We start from the raw sequence: 21,925 nt of genomic DNA, 5'->3' as shown, positions 1-21,925 counted from the left end.
CATTCCTAGGGAATGGCGACAGAAATAGGTCAACAGAGTTGACTTTCTGCAACTGTATGCGTTACGCTGAGCTGAGTGTATCTAAGAAAAAGACAGTCATTGATTATTTCTAGAATTTCTAGAAAGTAGCATTTTATCCAGTCAGGATGAGAAATAATATCCTTACATGTTAAAAGTCTATAACTGATCAGTTCCTTGGCTACATTGATTTGTGACCATAGAAAAATCTTTTCTAGTTGAGATTTGCTACAACTTGCAAAGCAATCTGAAAGTCCTCAGTGTGGGGAGAACACTTTCTTGGTAAAAGATGAAAACTCACAGAGATGGAGTACTGTTCAAATCAAAAACTTAATTAGGAGTTCTGAAGTAAGATCGACCATTTTAATGTTTGATTTCTTTTTGTAATTTTTTTTATTGTGATAAAATACATGTAACATAAAATTTACCTTCTTAACCACTTTTAAATATTCAGTGGACATTACATACATTCACATTGTTATGCCACCATCACCAGCATCCATCTCCATAACTCTTTTCATCTTGCAAAACTGAAACTCCCTACCCATTAAACAAGAACTCCTCATGCACCTGCTCTCCCAGCCCTGGCAACCACCGTTTCTGTCTTTCTGACATTTCTGTCTGTACTTTCTTTCTCTGTGAATTTGACTACTCCAGGAACCTCATAAATGGAATCATATAGTATTTATCTTTTTGTGACTGGCTTCTTTCACTAAGCATAATGTCCTCAGGGTTCATCCATGTTGTAGTAGCATGTGTCAGAATTTCCTTCCTTTTTAAGGCTGAATAATATTCCATTGTATGTATATACCACATTTTGTTTATCCATTCATCCATTGATGGACATTTGGATTACTTCCACGTTTTAGCTATTGTGAATAATACTGAACATGGGTGTACTTGGGTTTCTTCGAGACCCTGCTTTCAATCAAAAGATCTGCCATTTTCAGAAGACCTAAATGGACATTTCTCCAACGAAGACATACAGATGGCCAACAGGCACATGAAAAGCTGCTCAACATCACTGATTATTAGAGAAATGCAAATCAGCACTACAATGAGATATCGCCTCACACCAGTCAGAATCGCCATAATTTAAAAGACTACAAATCACAAATGCTGGAGAGAGTGTGGAGAAAAGAGAACCCTCCTACACTGTGGGTGGGAACGTAAATCGGTGCAGCCACTATGGAAAACAGTATGGAGGTTCCTCGAAAGACTAAAAATAGAGCTGTCATATGATCCAGCAATCCTACTCCTGGGCATTTACCCAGACAAAACTATAATTTGAAAAGATACATGCACCCCAGTGTTCATTGCAGCACTATTCACAATACCCAAGAGGTGGAAACAACCTAAGTGTCCATTGACAGATGAATGGATAAAGAAGATGTGGTACATACATGCAGTGGAATACTACTCAGCCATAAAAAAGAATGAAAGAATGGCATTTTGAAGCCACATGGATGGACCTAGAGATTGTCATACTAAGTAAAGTAAGTTAGAAAGACAAATACCATATGATACCACTTATATGTGGAATCTAAAACGTGACACAAATGAACTTATCTATGAAACAGAAACAGGACAGACTTATGGTTGCTGTTGGGGAGGGGTGGATTGGGAGTTTGGGATTAACAGATGCAAACTATTATAAAGAATGGATAAACAACAAGGTCCTACTGTATAGCACAGGGAACTCCATTCAATATCCTGTGATAAACCATAATGGAAAAGAACATGAAAAAGAATGTGTACATATGTATAACTGAATCGCTTTGCTATACAGTAGAAATTAACACAACATTGTAAATCAACTATAATAAAACAAAGTTTTTAGAAAGATCTGCCATTTTATTTTTATCCTTACTACTAAAATTTGCATGCTCACTATGTCAGGATACTGTGTTGGCAAAAACAATTTTAAAAGGTGAAGTTAGAGCCTTTGCGTTAAGGGCTTTTTATTTTCCTTGAGAAGACATGATACTGACCTAAAAAATATATATATATATACACGTATAAATATACATATATATGTTTATATATATAAACATATATATGTACATATATAGGAATGTAAGGTCGTGCTAAGTTTCATGTCACTGGTACAGGCACAAATAGCAAAAGAATTTCAGAAGAGAGAGCGACCTGTATTACTATCAAGTGGATTTGGATTATATTTTTCAGCAATTAAGTATTTTCCTGTCTTTTATCATCTACTTTCCCTGGTCACAAATCAGTGGAATGGACTATGATTGAAAAAATAGAAGAAGGGGAGATAGTGCTCGTTTTCTGACCAGAGATAAAGAGGAAACTATTGTATCACCAACTCATTTGGAAACGATCAAGAGGATGAGTTAGTCAGCGAGTATTTATTGATGGCCTGTTCATCTGTTGTGATCTGGAATCCGGTTACATCTAGTATCCTCCGTGGGAAGGCGAGTAGAGCAAGTCTTGGATTTGAAGGGAGAAAGCATGTTTTAATAAGTAGGGCACAGGTTCTGGCATGTTCTAGTATGTACCCTTAGGCACATTTCTGAAATTCTGTTTCTCAGTTTCATATTATGCAAAATAAGGAGATTTTTTTTTGTGAGAATTAAGTGTTAATGTATATAAATTGCCTGATATAAAGTCTGGCCCAGAAATGTTAGCTTCTTTCCTTTCTAGCCTGTCTTTTTTTTTTTTTAACAGCCTTTAAAAACTGCCTTTTTGAAAATGGTCTTTTGGAGCTGTCTCCTTCTTTCATTCCCACTGTTCCTCAGTTAGTTCAGGCCCTCTTTACCTCTTAGCTAAACTTTTACCTTGCAGTAATTGCTTTACAGTTCCCCTGCCTCTGATTTATATGCCTCACAATTCATTTTCACTCTGCTGCCAAAGTACAGATCTGATTGTGTCATGCCCTTGCTCAATTTTTGACGGTTCCTTATTACCTCCAAGATAATATATACTCTCCTTAGTATGGAATATGAAGTTTGCCCATTAGAATTGCAAATGCAGTAATATCTGGAGAATAAGGCACAAGGAACACATTAAGGCTTGGAGTTGTGTTTCATGTTTTCACTATTTCATTGGCACTTTTCCTCATGTATATTTTATCACTGTAACTTTTACCTTGGCTGAATTAGAGGATACACGGGTGAACATGGATAGTACCTCTCTTTCAGTGTTTGATATAGTGAGGAACTACACTGCAGATTATGACAAGACCTTAATCTTCAATAAAATCCACCATGAACTGAACCAGTTTTGCAGCGCCCACACGCTTCAAGAAGTTTACATTGAATTGTTTGGTAAGTGTCTCATTTGTTTTAAATATATAAATAACCAATTAGAAATCTTGTTCAACTTGTCTGTGAATGCTATAATAATATTAGTAAGCATTATGCTATTTGAGCATTTCTTCTGAATTTATAATAGAGCAATTGTCTTTAAAATATTCTTTATCTTAAGTTTAAAATTGCTTAAATTAAGCAAATAGTTACGCAAACAAGATATTTTAAGAATGATAACCATTTTCTGAAGTACAAAGTATGTAACTTGGTAGAGATTGGAAAAAGATGATTTACAAACTAAGTTCTTTTTTTAAAATTAATTAATTAATTTTATTTTTGGTTGCGCTGGGGTCTTCGTTGCTGCACGTGGGCTTTCTCTAGTTGCAGCGAGCAGGGGCTACTCTTCATTGTGGAGCGCGGACTTCTCATTGCAGTGGCTTCTCTTGTTATGGAGCACAGGCTCTAGTAGATGCGGGCTTCAGTAGTTGCAGCACCCAGGTTCAGTAGTTGTGGCATGTGAGCTCAGTAGTTGTGGCACACGGACTTAGTTGCTCCGCGGCATGTGGGATATTCCCAGACCAGGGCTCGAACCCATGTCCCCTGCATTGGCAGGTGGATTCTTAACCACTGTGCCACCAGGAAAGTCCCAGACTATATTCTGTTTTTACTATGATAATTTACTGAAAATTAGCTTTGTTGCTAGTTTAATAGATAATTTGGAGAAATTAAGAACCTGTGTCTTGGAGTTTCCCAAGACCCACCCCCACGTTTGATGATTTGCTAGGAGGACTGACAGGACTCAGTATAATCATACAACTAAGATGTACTACAGCAAAAGGGTACAAAGCAGAAGGAAAAGGCACTTGGGTGAAGTCTGAAGAAAATCAGGCACAAGCTTTCAAGAGTCTTCTCCCAGTGGAGTCATGCAGGATACACTTAATTACTCCAGCATTGAATTGTAACAATACACGTGAGATGTTGCCTGCTGGAGAAGCTCATTAGAGACTCTGCAGGATTTTTACCGTGGGCTGGTCATGTAGGTACCTTCTGCCTAGCATATACCAATATTCCAGATTCCCAGAAGGAAAGTAGATGTTCAGCATAAAACACATTGTTTGAATAAACAGTTTAGGCACAGTGAGTCATTGTTATCAGTTCTGGGGATAGAGGGAATGCTCTCCAAATCCATGACCCCAGGTGACAGCCAGAGGCCAAATTGCAAACAGGCCTTTCTAAGGATAGTAGTTTCAGGCTTGCTATGTTGACTCTCTTCTGTACAAGTTGCTTTTCATTTGTGGTAGGGAAAGCTCTGACCAGGGATTGGGTTGCTGCTATTGTCTGTTCACTTCTCCCTCCTGGAATTCTTAGTGAATTTCTTAGAGGCAGGCATAGGGATGGTTAATCAATTTAGAAATCTACCAATTGATTCCTCATTGATGATTGAGCACTATTGACGTGGTGTTTGAGAAAACTGGTCTGTCCTTAATTGTCACATCACTGGTTATTTAATAATGGGGAAGGTACTGTTGAGGTGGATAGAAAATTCATGAGTTACAAAGCCAAGTGAAGTGACATCTTTATTGTCCATTCTTGTGTGCTTCAAGGACCTTCCTATGAGCCTTTCCCCCACCCTCTCTGTTTTTAAATCCAAAATAATTGGCAGAGGTCCCTGGAAATGAAATTTAGTTATTTGGGAATTTGGATAAAGATTGACTGAAGATGAAAATTTGTTTTTTTTAGAGAATCAGGACACATATTAAGTAACGACACTGAATTAAGATATTAGAATCCTAAATTCTCCATTATTTGATAAACTTCAAGTAGCTGGTTGTCATCTTTCCTTAATTTCTTTGTTCAGTAATTCCTCACAATTTTTCCTCACACAAAAGGAAAACTCTCTCTCTCTCTGTCTCTCTCTCTGTCTCTCTCTCTCTGTCTCTCTCTCTGTCTCTCTCTGTCTCTCTCTGTCTCTCTCTCTCTCTCTATCTATCTATATATATTTGTTTTCATATGTGTGTGAAATGGTTTAAGCTCTATAAAAGAATAGTACCATGGAAACTTTAGGTCTAATTATGATTGGTTTTGTTTAAATGTTAATACAATGTAAGGAAATTTTTTTGAGTGTAATGAGAGCTGTTGTTCTTGGCTTCAAAAACAGATCAAATAGACGAAAACCTCAAGCAAGCTCTGCAGAAAGATTTAAATGTCATGGCCCCAGGCCTCACCATACAGGTAAGCCCTTCTCCTAGGGAAATTCTTTGGGAATTTTGAGAGCTTTGTATTTAATTGTCCTTTCATCAGACTGTTTATTCAGCAGTTATTTAATTGTAGTGCTAGGGTGATTTACAGAATACCTTTCTCAGTTATGGGTGGCATTTTTTTCTGAACTGTTAGAGGGAACAGATAAGCTGAGGCTCTTGAAAGGAAATAAAATCTGTATACAGCTATGTATGTGTGTGACATTATTAAGATACAGTAATGGTTTGGCTTCCCTGGTGGTGCAGTGGTTGAGAGTACGCCTGCCGATGCAGGGGACGTGGGTTCGTTCCTCGGTCTGGGAGGATCCCACATGCCGCGGAGTGGCTGGGCCCGTGAGTCATGGCTGCTGGGAGAGGCCACAACAGTGAGAGGCCCTCGTACCACCAAAAAAAAAAAAAAAGATACAGTAATGGTTATAAATCAGTTTAAGACTAATCCTTGCCCTCAGTAAGATTATGAAAAAGAATTTCACATATAAAATGTGGATAATAATTCTAGACAAAGTATTAATTAACGGATGAATTGATTGGATGATTACTGCTCTCAGAGTTTAACGAACATTTCAAGAGCATCTGCCTGGAAATGACTGATTGAGTTGAGATTTTATTGATAGGTAGGTCTGGAAGAATTAATACGATTTATAAGGTGGAAAAGAGTAAGGAAGATATTTCAGGTGGGTGGAAAGACCTGAGTAAAAGCAAGGTAGCAGAAGAATTTAGTGGTGGTGGCAGTGGCATTGGGAAATAGAATGGTGAGAATAACTGCTTTTTTTGGGTATTTTTTCAGATTGGGTTGAAATCCACTAGTAGGTTCTAAAATCAATTTTAGTGGGTCATGACCAGCATTTTAAATAAGATGGAATTGAATAGGAAAAGAAACCCGAGCACATGGCATGTAGTAAGTTAAAGTATCAGTCTGTGAGGCTTTTGTTTGTTTTGCATAAGTGTGTGGGGTAGGTGTTAATATTGGGTGTCACTGTAAGATGCCTTTTCTACTGTAGTCATGGTCAGTGACATTAGAACACAGTGGCTTTGGATCTGGATTACCTGAGAAGCGGTAATGTGGCTTCTCTAATGTCCTTTCTTAGTTTCTAGATTGCACTGCTTCTGAGAAGTGTGCATTCACTGTGGGTGATCTTATGCGATCTCTTAAACGAGTCTGGAAAACTTCTGAAGGTTTTCCCCTGTCCTCCATCTTGCCATTATCTCTGCCAGGTGCCTGAGGGGGAACTGCCAAAGTTAAGGGTTCTTTTGAAATGTCCCAGAGCTAACTTTGTAAAACTCTCTTGGTTGTCCTGGAGCAGCTTTTCAATTTTAAAGATAATGTGAATGCCACAGATTCCTAGATTCTGCTCAGGTCGTTACTTGGAGATCTAGCTCATTCTTCTAAACAGCCCCCTAGAGTTCCTTGCCTTATATTACATAACCATTTCCCTACTGTTTCCAATTTTTTGCTATTAATAAACAATAGTGTAGTGAATATTCCTGACACATCTCCTTGTATGTACACTTTATCTTTCAAAGTGGCTGTATAAATCTACATTCTTTTTTTTAATATTTATTTATTTATTTGGTTGCACCAGTTCTTAGTTGCAGCACGTGGGCTCCTTAGTTGCGGCATGCGAACTCTTGGCTGCGGCATGCATGTGGGATCTAGTTCCCTGACCAGGTACAAACCCAGGCCCCCTGCATTGGGAGCGTGGAGTCTTATCCACTGCGCCACCAGGAAAATCCCTAAATCTACATTCTTACCAGCAGTATATGTGAATACTTGTTTCTCCATGACCTCATCAGCATGTGAAGCAATCAGACATGCTGATTTTTGCTGTATGGATAGATGTGAAGTTATCTGTCTCCTTGATTTGCATTTCCTTAGTTGTTAATGAGGTTGAGCATCTTTTTGTTTATTTTTTTGTCCATTGGTACTCATCTGTCAATTGCCTATTCATATTCTTTGCCCATTTTTCTATTGAAATGTTTTTCTTTTTCTTACTGATTTGTAGTAGTACCTTGTATATTATCGATATTTTTATACACACGCATGTTATATGTGTTGTAAAAATAATCAGATATTAGGAAAAAGATGAAAACAAAGTGAAATTCAACAGTAATCTTACTATGCAGAGATAACATAGTTCGTTGTATCTTTCCAGACTCTTCTTAATACAGAGGAACATATGTTTATAGTTATAAATAATGTTGAACTAAAATGGAATCATACCATAGCTTTTTTCACCAGCAATATATGTAAGCAGCTTTTCAAGTTAAAAGTAAGATTTGCTGCATCATCACTTTTAATGTTTTTATTTAATCCCTGTTGGCTTCCAGTTTTTACTGTTAGGTGCATGTTATAATGACCAAGCTTATACATACATCTTTTAAAATTCTTCCCTTAAGATAAGTTCTTAAACGTAGGATTGATGCCTTGTTTGGGAGCTTTTTGATATACATTGCCAAATTGCCTTTCAGAAAAATTTTAGTAGCTTATACTCTCTCATCAGCAGTGTTGATGAGCTGTTGTTTTCTATACATTTGATTGTGTGATCATACTCAAATAATTAACAGATGCATACGTGCTCTCTAAATCCTTTTGGAAAAAATGAATCTGCCATTGTGTATTAATTATTGAGGTTGAATGCCCTAGGATGTTTATTGGCCCTCTGTATTTGATTTGTGAATTGTGTTTGCTCATTTTTCGGTTGTTTTTATGTGTTTTTCTCATTAACTTAAATAAACTGTTTTTGATATGTTAATTATTGCAACTCTTCTTTAAATGCATAGTAAACATTTTCTCCTAGTTTTTTTCTTTGTCATTTAACATTTCTTTTCCCCTTGACAATTCTGAAGTTTAATTTTAGTATTTTTAGCAGTAATTTTAGTATTTTTTTCTTTATGGCATTTTGCTGTGCTACTATGCTTTTAAGAGCCTTTCACCAACTTTAAAATATAGAAATTTAAGTAAAATCAGAAATTACAACATTTACTTTTACAGTTTTATTTTTAGATTTAAAATTTTAATTCATCTGGAATCCATTTTGATTTCATTTGTGAGGTTGGGCTCCAATCTGCCCCTCCCCCAATTTATTAGCAACAGCAATTACTGAATAATTTATGCCCCTTTCTCCTCTTTGTTTGAAATGCCATCGTATTATTTGCTAAATTCTGTTATATAGTAAAGTCCTTTCTGAACTTTGTTCTGTTCCATTGATTTTTCTATTTCCTATTCTTTCATTAGTTATTGAGCCCTTGGTCTTTTCCTATCAAATCTACTTCTCTCCTGTTTTTTCCCTCTTGTTAGTAAATGGCTCCTTCTTACCCTCAGGCCAGTCTAGAGGTATGGGAGGCGTCTTTGAGAACCCTCTAGCCCTTAACATATAATCAGTCCCGTATCCTGCTGATTCTACCAAATCCATCTAAAACGTCTTCACTGCCACCTCCTTAGACCAAGTACTATTTCTTGCCTGGACTTCTGCAGTAGTCTTCTGTCCTGTTTTCTCACTTTCACTTGTCCACATCATTTTCTGCATGGCAGAAAGAAGGATCTTTTAAACTTACCTATATTTATTTGTTGGTTTTTTTTGTTTTGTTTTATTTTATTTTGCGGTACGTGGGCCTCTCACTGTTGTGGCCTCTCCCGTTGCGGAGCACAGGCTCCGGACGTGCAGCCTCAGTGGCCGTGGCTCACGGGCCCAGCCGCTCCGCGGCCTGTGGGATCTTCCCGGACCGGGGCACGAACCCGTGTCCCCTGCATCGGCAGGTGGACTCTCAACCACTGCGCCACCAGGGAAGCCCTGTAGTTTTTATAAACGTTATTGAATGAAAAAATGTCACTTTCTTGTTTTTAAACTGATAGATCAAGATCTCCATTTTTTTTGGTTGATTTATTCTTCTTATAAAATAGTTTCTTATGATAGTTGGAATGCATTTTTAGAACTTAAAGGCTATTTTTCACCATTCCTATTTTTAACATTTTACCATATGGTCATGATAATTCAACTTTTCATTCACTTTTAAAATTTGATAAGATATATTAGCTTTTAAAAAAATAATGGCCTTTGGCAGTACAGTGGTTAAGACTCCGTGCTTCCACTGCATGGGGCACAGGTTTGATCCCTGGTTGGGGAACTATTGGTAAGATACTACATGCTGCATGGTGCGGCCAAAAATAATAATAATAATGGCCTTTGATATTTCTGCCAGTTTATTCTACAAGATGAGCTTTCATTATTAGTATTTTCAAGTCATATCAGGTACCTAAATTGGCTTATACATTTAAAAATTAGGAACATAGTCTATGACTTTACTTATAATTGTATTATCATTTTAGTTTCTTTTAGAATTTTTTTTTTACTATTTTTTAAATTTTTAAATTTATTTTTTGGCTGTGTTGGGTCTTCGTTGCTGCGTGCGGGCTTTCTCTAGTTGTAGCAAGTGCGGGGCTACTCTTCATCATGGTGTGTGGGCTTCTCATTGCGGTGGCTTCTCTTGTTGCAGAGCATGGGCCCTAGGCGCATGGGCTTCAGTAGTTGCAGCACGCGGGCTCAGTAGTTGTGGCGTGTGGGCTCTAGGGCACGCAGGCTTCAATAGTTGTGGTGCTCACAGGGATATTAGCTCGGTGCTTTGTGACAGCCTGGAAGGGTGGGATGGGGAGAGTGGGAGGGAGGGAGACGCAAGAGGGAAGACATATGGGAACATATGTATATGTATAGCTGATTCACTTTGTTATAAAGCAGAAACTAACACACCATTGTAAAGCAATTATACCCCAATAAAGATGTTTAAAAAAAAAAAAAAATAGTGGTGGTGCTCAGGCTCAGTAGTTGTGGCGCACGGGCTTAGTTGCTCCACGGCATGTGGGATCTTCCTGGACCAGGGCTCGAACCCGTGTCCCCTGCACTGGCAGGTGGATTTTCAGTCACCGTGCCATCAGGGAAACCCCTCCTTTAGAATTTCTGACCTAGGTGAGAAACCCATATCCCAAGTTAAATTAATATCTATGAATTTAATGAGCTTTAATTCTATTAAATATGTAGCATTTTTTTAAGCATTGAGGAATGCAAATGATTCTTGGTGACTTTATTGTATGTCTGCAAGTTTGCTGAATTAACTGTCTCTAGTAATTCTTTTGGTTAATTTCCTTAGATTTGTGAGTGTGTGTGGTAAAAAATACTTAACATGAGATTTACCCTTTTAAAATTTCAAGTGTACAATACATTTTTATTGACTATAGGTATAGTGTTGTACAGCAGATCTCTAGAGCTATTTATCTTGCTTGACTAAAACTTTATGAATTTCCCTAGATTTTTTTTAGTTATATAATTATGCCAAAATAAAAATCTTGATTTCCCCCCCAACCTAGTATTTTAATTCTTCACATAACACTAATAACTATCTGAAATTCTCTTGTTCATTTATTTGCTTTTTGTTGTTCTTTATTGCCTTTTTTTCTGCCTTTAAAATTTTAAAGTCCATGAGAGCAGTCTTGCCTTATTCATTGCTGTGTCCACAGTGGTTGGAATAAACAGTACTTGGTACAGACTAGGCACCCAATTAATATTTGTTGTTGAGTGAACCTTTTCTGTAACAATCAGTATTTTCATTTTTCCCTTCTCTGTATTTGTACCCCATTTTTCCTTCTTGAACAACTATGGCAAATTAAAGTGGTGAAAATAAGCATTCTTGATATTTTTTCCTATGTTATTTAAGGCAGTGACTATATATATTAAATGCTGGCTTTTAGTTTAAAATATATGCTTATAATCCACGAGTCAGTTTAACAGACTTATTCATTTCATCAGCTTTTTTTCCCCTGTCTTCACTCACTGTGTGTGTGTCTGTGTGTGTGTGTATTTTGACCATTGTTTTTGAATATGTTGCTATTTTATTTCTTAAATCTCTTACGAAGCAAATTACTCATGGTATCTGTTACAGTAGGTGCTTATATTTCACATATTTGAAAATTATGAGATTTCCCAAGATTGGCAAGCATGTAGTGTGTTCTTCAGCCTCACACAGCAAGATAGAAGTCTTCAGAAGAAGTCCTATTTCGTGCTCTTTTTATAGGACTATAAAGATACATGGCCAGTCTCATAATTAAATGCAATATGACAGTGCTTCCCCCTGAATCATATTGGAAGTCATCTGTATTTCTGGTAGTCACTTGGGAAATCTGACATCTCTTATAAATTCTGGTTCTGAATTTTTCTTTGTCTTCTGGGTATGTCCATGAGTTGTTCTTTATGGCCTCAAATGCCTTAGCATTAGCGTGAAATGACTTTTTTCATCATGGTCCCCAGCTTCTTATTCCATTTCACTCTAATTCTTGTATTTAGTTATTATAATCCTCAAAATTACGTACACATCTGACTTGTCTCTTTTATGTAGGGGAGGCTATGTTGCTTAAAAGTTTTAAAAGCCTTCTTTCATAAGCCCTAAAAAAAGGCTATGTGCTTAAAGGCCTTGTTGCTTAGAAGTTCAGCCAGTTTTCAGAGGGAAAGTAAACGTTTCTACAGATCAGCAAAGTGCTTTGTGTGTGTGTGTAGTAGGGTGGAGGGGTGGTATAGGATGTTTAACTAGTAAAATCAAACACTTCTGAGAGATCAGGTCCTTGATACGGAAAAGTCAGCCTTCGGAATCTGTAATTCCCAAGCAGATGTAACCCTGTAAGGGCTTATGTGCCCACAGCACAGAAAGCCAAACTCTGATAGTGGGTGTTTGCAGAAAAGTAAGGGTTTTTTTGCAGGGTCCCGCAAGGAGAACGGGCAGCTCATGCTCAAAGGACTCAAACTCCCCAGTGGCTTTCAGGGAAGAGTTTTTAAAGGCAGCATTTGGGGTGAGGTTTGCAGGGGGCATGACTTTCTTCATGGTGATGTTCCAGAAATCTTAATCATCAGTCTTCTGGTTCCAGCCAGTCTGGGGTCTCTGTGCTTGTGCTCAGGTAGTCAGCATCCTCCACCTGGGTGAGGGCCTTGGTTACTTCAGAACAGCTCACAGATATGCATTAGGTTGTTACGTATATCCCTTGAGGAGGAACCAGGACTCTGTTTTATAAATGACTGTTTCTTGACTGCTTTTCCTTTGTTTCTGCATTTCCTCACTCCTGAATTAGTAACTGCTTGAGTTTGTTCTTTGGAACTCAGGGAAGGCCTAGGAGACTAAAGCCTTTTTCCAGGGAAGGCCTAGGAGACTAAAGCCTTTTTCTACAAACAAGAAACCGGGAACACAGAGGGGCTTTTGTACGTGGCTCTTGCACCCCAAAATTATCCTGTTTCATAGATAATTATGCCAAAGTACACTATGATTAGAGAAACAGGGTCTAGTAAACAATGTTTACAGAGATAAGTAGACTTTGTTCTAAGTGAGGTTCTAGGAAGAAGGAATACAAGCTGCTAATTGTTATTTGTTAATTGGTGTTTGTTTTCCTTCAGTGTTGAGCTGTTTATTTGTAGCCAGTACTGAGTGATTGCAGGTTTAGGAAGTGGTAAATTCATTTACTTGTCAACTGTATTAAGTTGCATATACTGACCTGGGTTTTTGCTTGTTTATATTTTTGTTTTTGACTGTTTTCTACTTTATAATTTAAATCTTGAAATTTTGCCTTCCTTCTGTTTCTTTGGTTTGCAGGTTTGAAAAGGAAACACAAGTATCCAACTTAAGAGCTTTGTGAAAGGTCTTTTAAGAGAGAACCTTTTCCCTAAACATTTATTTCCTCAACAGGTAGAGTCGTTTATCCTATAGCCAGGCATTTTTTTAAAGGAAACAAGAAGCAGCTTATTTTGATTTTTTGGGGTGATGGCAGGAACAGTAGATTTTCTGATGGGATCCCTATGTGTGTCAGTAGGCAGCTATGTCAGAGCTGTTTTATTAGTGTCATTTGAGGAGCTGTTTTGTAGAAGATTTAGTTTGACGATTTATTTTTCAAATACACTTTGGCTTTTTTACTTTTATTTTTTAGGCTGTGCGTGTTACAAAACCCAAAATCCCAGAAGCCATAAGAAGAAATTTTGAGTTAATGTGAGTAATATGCATGGGATCCCAATATTTTTATTTAGGGCTGTCTACATTAATTTACCACTCTAGAGGAAAATTATGTTTCAGATATTACACTGGGGAGGGCTATATGTCTATCTTCCATTCTTTAATTCTACTAATATTACCTATTCTGGTGTCTTAATTCCCACTAGACTCTTATTAGTTTTCTCTTTATATATGGACATTTCAGGAGCAGCTTCAGTGGCTAAGGATGCAGTTTGCTGTAGAACTGTTGTTGGAAGCCTAAGCAGCTATAATTTGGATGTGAATAATACCTTGAATTAAATATTAATAGAGGAGAGAAAGAGCCCTAGCTGTTAAGGTTGAAGAGAGTGTCTATATTTTGTTACTGTGTTACAAATGGTAAGAATAAACACATTGGTATCAAGTTTGCTTTTCCATTGTATGTGATTATGTATCTAAAATTAGACCTGATCTTTATAATTTGCCTTTGGGGAAACTTTGCCTGGGTTGACTCCTGGTAGTCTTCTCTTCTGTGTGTCCAGGGCTGACTGGGAATGAGAAGTTACTTGCTTGACACGAAATTAGTTTCAAAGTGTTTTAGAAGATTCCTTTCGGGGACTACCTATTGCAGTTGAAATGTCAGTATTCTCATATGACAGGTACTGAAAAGAAGTCTTTAGGAAACTTGACAGATATGTTAAGAGGCAAAATATGAAATACTAGAAAACTAACTTTGCAAAAGTCAAGAATACAAAAGACGTATAAATACAGGGGGTCCAAAAAGTGCTACTACTACTTCTTTGTAGAGTGCTATACTTCTGAGTTATTATTGTTCCCAAGTCTGTATCTTTTATTATGCAAAGTTTTATCTTCCCTTTTTCATTGTAGAAAAGGATTTCTTCTTTTAAAACTGTAAAGCACAGAGTGCTAGGCTGAGTAGATCATGGGTCTGATCCATTTATAGAAGAAAAATAAATTTTGTGAAGGCTCAGCATGTCTTAGGCGTTAAATATAATAGCTTCTGGTGATGGAAAGATGAATACTATGTGTTATCTGCCTTCAAATAACTCATAGTATCCAGAATGTCATTTTATGTCTTTTATCAATGTTGGCAGGAGGAAAGGAGAGAGGTGGGGGTGGGTGATGTTTGGGGAAACTATTGGAGTTACTTTTCAGGTAATTCTGGATCTTTCCTAATTTCAAACTCTTTTGGAATTCTAGAATTAAAGGCTACCTTGGGATAATCCAGTCTAACTTCCCACCTAATAGTGATCTTTCTTTATACCGTTTCTTCCATGTGGTCACCCAGTTGCCACTTGTACGTGCTTAGTGATTGGCCACCTATTTCCATTGTTAGAAAGCTCAGATTCTTAGAAAGTTCTTCTTCTCATTGAGCTCCAGTTCACCACATAATTAGTAACTGCCACCTAGTTATATCTTCTGTATAACAAATCGGGCTGCTACACAGGGGTGTCTGCCTGAAGAGGCGCTGAAATCCAGCCCCCTTCTGCTTGCCAAACCATGCATCCGAGGGGCTGGCTACATCTGCCCAGAAGTTAGTGCCTTTTGATAATTGGTGCAGATTAGCTGGAGGCCTAACAGCAGAGGAAGCATTCATATACTCCAGACACTTCCAGATCACAGGCCTTTCCATGATACGATTAGAGGAAAGGGTCTGACTAAAATTCAAATATACTAAATTTGATTCCTATTTCTGGGTGACTTTGGGCAAATCATTTAACCTTTCAACCTCAAATTCATTATTAGTAAAATAGGATAACACCTCTCTTGCCTACCTTACTGAGTCAGAAAGTTCTTGTTGCAAATGGTTCTCTGACCCACTGTAGAGTCAGAATTACTACCTGTGACTGTACACCATTTCTAATTTTTTGTAATATCTTACTCCACAGGGAAGCTGAGAAGACAAAACTTCTCATAGCTGCACAAAAACAAAAGGTTGTGGAGAAAGAAGCTGAGACAGAGAGGAAAAAGGCTGTTATAGGTACTTGGATTTCTTTCTGAAATGGTTGCCTCTAAGTACATGTGTTATGAGTTTGTCCTGTTCTTTGTCCATCTCATGTTGGATGTTGATGGGACTCAAATAAGACTGCATCATATGTAGTGGAGAATTCTGGAAATTCCTTTGTGTATTCAGATGTCCTAAAACCTTTAAAAGTAGATGAGGCCAGTAGTTGATGAAGTGCTTTGGCTCTTCACCGTGGTGTTGGCCCCCACTGTTGTCTTTTGAGGACAGGAAATGTGGATAGGGTTTGGGGGCAGCTCTAGCCTCTGGCGGACTAGGGGTTTTGTTTATACAGATTCAGAACAAGGAGGTTTTTTGGCCAAAGCTCAGGATTATAGTATGCATCCTTGCTGTTGACGTGCACCTAGTTTTATCTGGATAGATAGATGTTACCGCCTTTAGAAGTACAGCGGCATTGCTCACGGCTCATTTTGAGTCCCGGTGACTTCCCTAACACTCCAGCATATTGTGTATTCAACTGCTGTCTTAGGTTCTCAATTGTTTGTTCCTTGGTTTGCTGAAAGTTTGAGTTTTATATTAAATATTTCAAATATACAGGAACATACAGAGAACTATATATGAAGGCTTAACATTTTGCCATATTCCTTCAGATCATATTTTCTTTTAGGAAAAAGTTTATATATCTATATGAAACCTCCTTTGTACCCATCCCTGGTCTTATTTCTTGACCTGTCTTCTCAGAGTACATTCTATTATGAAGTTGATGTATATTTTCTGTCCATATTTTTATACTAAATATGTAACAAGAAACAATTCATAGAATTGTTTTACTACAAAAGTGGTATCAAAGTCCACCTTTTATTTCACAACTTCATTTTTTTACTAACATTGTTTGAGTTTTATTCATATTGATACATGTAGATCTAGTTTATTTTTAACTGCTCTGTATGTATCTCATTCTATGAGTGAGCCTCATTTGATTCTGATGGATTACTAATGAGTTAGTTTCTGGTTTTTCCTTATTACAGACAGTTCTGCAGTAATACCCTTATCCATGTCTCTCTGTGCACACATGCAAGAGTTTTCCTAGAGAAGTGCCACCCCACATGTGATGTGGGTCGGTGCCCTGTCACCGGCTTTTTGTTTTGGATCCACAATGAGATGAGTATGGAAATTGAGAATGAGTGTTAGAAGTTCTTAAAGCATTTTAACACAGTAATTTTATTGTCTGTTGAATCTAATAAAAAACTGGAACTTATGTTTTTCTTTTTTAATATTTTTCTAGTAACTCATTATAATTTATAAAATATTGAAATACAAAAATATGCTTTCCCACAGGTAGTTTGAGAAGCACTGCTCTAGAATGCATATCTTGAAGTAGAATTGCTGGGTCATAGGGTACACACATCTTCAAATTACAACACGCTGCCAAATTGCTCTCCAAAGTGCTTTCTCCATTTTACCCTCTCCTCAGCAGTGCTTGAGTTTCAATTTCTGTGCTGCTGTATTCAATTCCCATTTCCACACATCGTCCTCTACCCTTGGAGTTATCAGATTTTTAAAAATAGATACCAGTTTGATGATGGGCATGGTATCACATAATTTTGATACGAGTTTTCCCAGTTACTAGTAAAGTTGAGTATTGTTTATGGGTCATTCGGGTTTCCCTTTTTTTAGTATGTGAATTGCCTGTTAATATCTTTAGCCCATTATTTGATTACTTTTTTAAACTGATTTGTAGAAGTTCTTTGTATGTTCTGGATATTAATCCCTTCCCAGCTTTATGCATTGCAAATATCATCTCTCAATTTGTGGCTTGTCTTTGAACTTTATGATGTCTTTGACATACATATATATTTCATTTTCATGTAATCAAATTTATCAGTCTTTTCCTTTCCAGTTTGTGCTTTTCCTATCTTGTTTTAAGAATTCTTCCCCAACCCCAAAGTAATAATTTTATTCTGAAAGTTTTAAAGTTTTTCTTCTCATACGTAGGTCTTGAGTCCATCTGGAATTTATTTTAATGTTTAGTGTGACATAGAAACTCAAGTTTAATTTTTTCCAAATGGCAAGCCAATTGTCTTAGATTATTTATTGAGTAGTTTCTTATTTCCTGTACTTATTTCTAATGCCACATCTGTCATATAATAAGATCCTGTATATAATTTGTTCTGTTGTTAGGGTTTCCATTTTCTTTCAATTTCTTGGTCTATCCTTTTACAGTAATACCTTGCTTTAATTACTGTAGCTTTCATTTTAAGTCTTGCTATCTGGGAGAGCAAGTTCCTTCTTAACTATTCCTCGAAACTGTTCCTATTTCTAAAATTGTATTGGACTATTCCAGGCCCTTTATTCCTCCAAATAAATTTTAGAACCAGCTCCTCAAGTTCTATAAAATACTGTTAGGGTTTTGATTGTAATCACATTACTTGTATATAGTACATCAGTTTGGAGAGAATTACAATATTTATGATATTGAGTTTTATAAATCTGTTATATTTCTCCATTTATGAGAATGAAAAATGAAAGAATGGTCTTTCAAAAAAGTGTCATAATTTTCTTCTCAAAGTTCTTACACACTCTTTGTTAGAGATTTATTCCTATATATTCCTCAAATTTTTTGCTATTATAAATAGGCTCTTTTATCAAGGCACATTTTCAAACTGGTTTTTACTTTTGTATAGGTATGCTGTTAATTTTTTCATTTAGCAATCTTGCCGAAAATGGTGTTGTTTCTAATAGTCTCTTGGATTTCCCAAGTAATCATATTGTCTTCAGATCAGGACAGTTCTGGTTTTTTATTTTCTTTCCCGCACCTTTTAGTTCTTACCTTACTGTTTTAGGCTATGACTTCCAGTGAAGTGTTGAAAAGAAAGATGGTGACAGGCATTCTTGTCTTGTTCCTAACTTTAAATACACAGTCCCAGTGATGTTTGCTATACTTAACTTTTATCGGGTTAATGACATTTCCTTCTGTTTCTCGCTTGCCAAGGGTTTTTATCATGAATGACTGCTAAAACTTTTAGAGTTTTTTTCTAAATCTGTCGAGATGACCATATAATTTTTCTTTTTAAAGCAATTAATATGGTGAATTATATTAACAGATTTTCTCTTACTGAATTATTTTGTCTTCCTGGGATAAATTGACTTGACCATGAAGTAGGAGTTTTACCCTAATAATTTCTTTTAATTTTTCACTTCTATTTTCATAAATGGTCAGCTTTTTTTTTTTTTCTTACATTCTTACTCTCAAGTTTTTGAGGGTTTTTTTGTTTGTTTTTTGTATCATGGTTATACTAGCCTCAAAATGAGTTGGAGAGCACTTATTCTTTTTCTGTGTTCTGGAGCATTTTGTATAAAATATGTTTTAGTTCCTCTTTGTAGGTATGGTGGAACTCAATTATAAAAACCATCTTGGTCTAGTGGGGTTTGTGCTTTTTTGTATGCTCGTTTGATTTTTATGGCAACACTTAACCTACTGATTTAATTTCTGTAGTGTGTAAGGTATTTGTTTCTTTTTTAAGTCAGTTTTGGTAGTTATACTTTCTAGAAAATTCTCCATTTTTTCTGTTACTTCAAATTTGGGGGCATAAATTTGTAAAGTTCTCTTATGATTTTTAAACCCTCTACCAAATCTGTATGCCCCTTTTCATTCCTGATATTGTTTATTTGTGCCTTCTGTTTTGCTGGATCAGAGGTCTGTTTTATGCATCTTTTCAGAGAACTAAATTTTGATTTGGTTGATTCTTTAGTCACTTTCTTTTCAATTATTATTTACAGTTATTTTTTATTATTTATTTCACTAACTGGTTCTTTTCTAACTTTTTGAGTTACTAAATTCTTTAGTAAAAACTAAAAGACTAAAAAAGTCTTTTCTAATGGAAACGTAAGATTATACATTTTCTTCTAAGTTCTGCTTTTAGGTATATCCACAAGTTTTGAATGTAGTTTATTTATTGGTGTTTGGTTTTCATTAAAAAAATGTCCATTATTTCTTCTTTGACTCATGAATTATTAAAAGTATATTTTTCAGTTTCTAATTGGTTCTCGGGGGCTACCTTTTTATTGTTGATTTCCAATGTTATTGCATTGTAGTCAGAAAATATGATCTGTTATATGGATTCTTAAGTATTTGTTGAAGTTTGTTTTGTGGATTATCAGTACGTGGTCCTTTTTTGGTAAATGTTCTATGTGTGCTTGAAAAGATTGAATGTATATTCTCTATTTGTTGGATGCAGGTTTCTCTGCATATTCGTTATGTCAGGATTATGAATTGTATTGTTCACATCTTCTGTATTCTTCTGATCTTTGCCTTCTTGAGCTATCAATTACTGAGAGAGGTGTGTTAAAATCTCACACTATGACCATGAATTTTTTGACTTAAAACTTTTTTTCTTTATGTATTCTGGGGCTATATCATTAAGAATGTTTAGTTTCAGAACTGGATTGTTACATCTCTGTGGAGAATTGGTCCAGTTATGTAATAACCCTCTTTTATAGCCAGACATGCTTGTTGGCTTAAGGTCTATTTTGTCTGATGATAATATAGCTATGACAGATTTCTCTTGGTTAGTTATTTTCTTGATGTGTCTTTTCACATCCTTTTACTTTCAACTTTTCTATGTCATTATGTTTTAGGTGTGTCTCTTGTAAACAGCATATAGCTGGATTTTGTTATCTTATCCAATGTGAGAATCTGTCTTTTAACTGGTGAGTTTAGTCTTTTTATATTTATTGTGGTTACTGCTATATTTGGACTTGTTTGTATCATTTAATTTTGTGCCATTTACCATGCTTCTTTTTCCCTTTTCTGCTTGGTATTGAATTGATTGTATTTTCTTTATTATTTTCTTCCTTTTACTTGATTGGAAGTTTTACATTCTATTTCTAGAATTTGTAACTAGTTGTTGCCTGTAAAATGTTAACAAGCATACCTGACTTGACAGAGTCTAATCATTCTTTCCATCCTCTTCTTGAACAGTATCTTAGGATGCTTCAACTCTTATCACTGTCCTCCAGTTTTACATATTATTGTTGCCTAGTATTTTAGTTTCATGTTGTTTTTATTCCCCCATTGATATTATCATCATTGATTCCTACAGTAAATATTTTACTTTGATTTAAATATGTTGTGTAATTTTTTCCTCTCCATTGCTTCTGACAATTCATTCTTTTTTTCGGCTAGCTTTTTTTCAGTAAAGGCTAAGGACTGGAAAATTTATTCAGTCTTCCTTAGTCTGAAATACTTTTATTTCATTCTTGAATGGTAATTTAGCCTACAGTTCTAAGCCCAACTAAAGTTACTTTTCTTTGTCACTTTGGCAGTAGTATTTTGTTTTTGTTTGGCTTCTCCTCCTCTTTTTACTTTTAAGAATTTTCTCTGTTAAAAAAAAAAAAGAATTTTCTCTATCTTTGCGTATTCTCTAGTTTCACTATGATATGCCACTGGGCTGGTGGGTAGGGTTGCAGCCCTTTAGCAGGTCCTCGGGTTTTATAGGGGAATTTCAGTTTTAACATCTCAAGGCTTCATCTCCTGGCCCTGCTGGGCAATAGCCCAAGGACCTTTCTCTTACTAGTCTAATAACCACTCCCAGGGCTGCCACCATACAAGCTCTCAGCTCTCTCTTCACTTGTCTCTCTTGAGGATCTCTCATTCTTTCTTATGATCTCAATTATACATTAGAAAACAATTTTGTTATATTTTATCTAGCATTTTAAGGTGTTGGAAGGGTTTCTCATTAGCCTACTCCACCATTTTTCTAGAACTAGAGGTTTGGTCATGCTCTTTATTGGTTTATGCCCACACAACAGAGAACATTGTGAAATGGGATTACTGCATCAGTTCCCCGTGTTGATACACCATTCTCTGGGTTCTAGCTGCAGGCTCCTGATTCCTGACTTTCTATTCAAATTTTATCTTGAGTTTCTGCTTATAGCTAAATTTTTAGCCCAGCTGAACACAGCCTATTTTTAGGACGGTATGGTGATAAATTGATTTTATGCTGATGGGGAGATAGGGAAGTATGCCCTGGAGTAGCTGGTAAAGGATCCTGCTTTATGGAAAGAAGAAACCACCTGGAAATGTTCTTTCCATTATACATTTCCTCCAGAGGCCAAGGAGAAGATATGTTAAAATTCAACTTCTTTGGCTGAAAAGGAGAATTGAGAATGTTCTTCAAGAATTGCAGTGATTGTATTGAAAATATAATTAGAGTCTTTCTTCCCTGGTCCTGAATCCTTTGGTTAAGCCAGAGATTTCCTAAGGATGTTTTGTTTTCCCTGCCTGTAATTGCCTGCTGCAGCTACCTTGTTCACTCCCAACACTTGTTTTCACATTCTCAGGTGAATTACCCTGCTTTCTCTTTTATCTTCTACAGTAGTCAGAATACTCCTCCTCT

At 36.4% G+C, this 21,925-nt stretch overlaps 1 protein-coding gene across 4 annotated transcripts in view; it reads left to right on the top strand.

Annotated features, from left to right (window-relative positions):
• ERLIN1 (ER lipid raft associated 1) overlaps positions 1-21,925 on the top strand; it is a 41,052-nt gene that overhangs the window by 8,352 nt on the left and 10,775 nt on the right. For all 4 annotated transcript variants that reach the window (XR_003001807.1, XM_024735039.1, XM_024735042.1 and 1 more), the window contains 4 exons: positions 3,183-3,308; positions 5,449-5,522; positions 13,503-13,561; positions 15,454-15,545. Coding sequence is in view for 3 of the 4 variants with exons in the window: in XM_024735039.1 (XP_024590807.1) it covers positions 3,183-3,308; positions 5,449-5,522; positions 13,503-13,561; positions 15,454-15,545 (351 nt within the window). In the remaining variant the exon portion in view is untranslated. The remainder of the gene's footprint in view (positions 1-3,182; positions 3,309-5,448; positions 5,523-13,502; positions 13,562-15,453; positions 15,546-21,925) is intronic.

Source organism: Neophocaena asiaeorientalis, unplaced genomic scaffold, assembly GCF_003031525.2.
Source record: "Neophocaena asiaeorientalis asiaeorientalis breed wild unplaced genomic scaffold, Neophocaena_asiaeorientalis_V1.1 scaffold240, whole genome shotgun sequence".
NCBI classification, from domain to species: domain Eukaryota; kingdom Metazoa; phylum Chordata; class Mammalia; order Artiodactyla; family Phocoenidae; genus Neophocaena; species Neophocaena asiaeorientalis.
The sequence above is the reverse complement of the archived record's forward strand: the minus strand, read 5'-3'. Positions and strand labels throughout refer to the sequence as shown.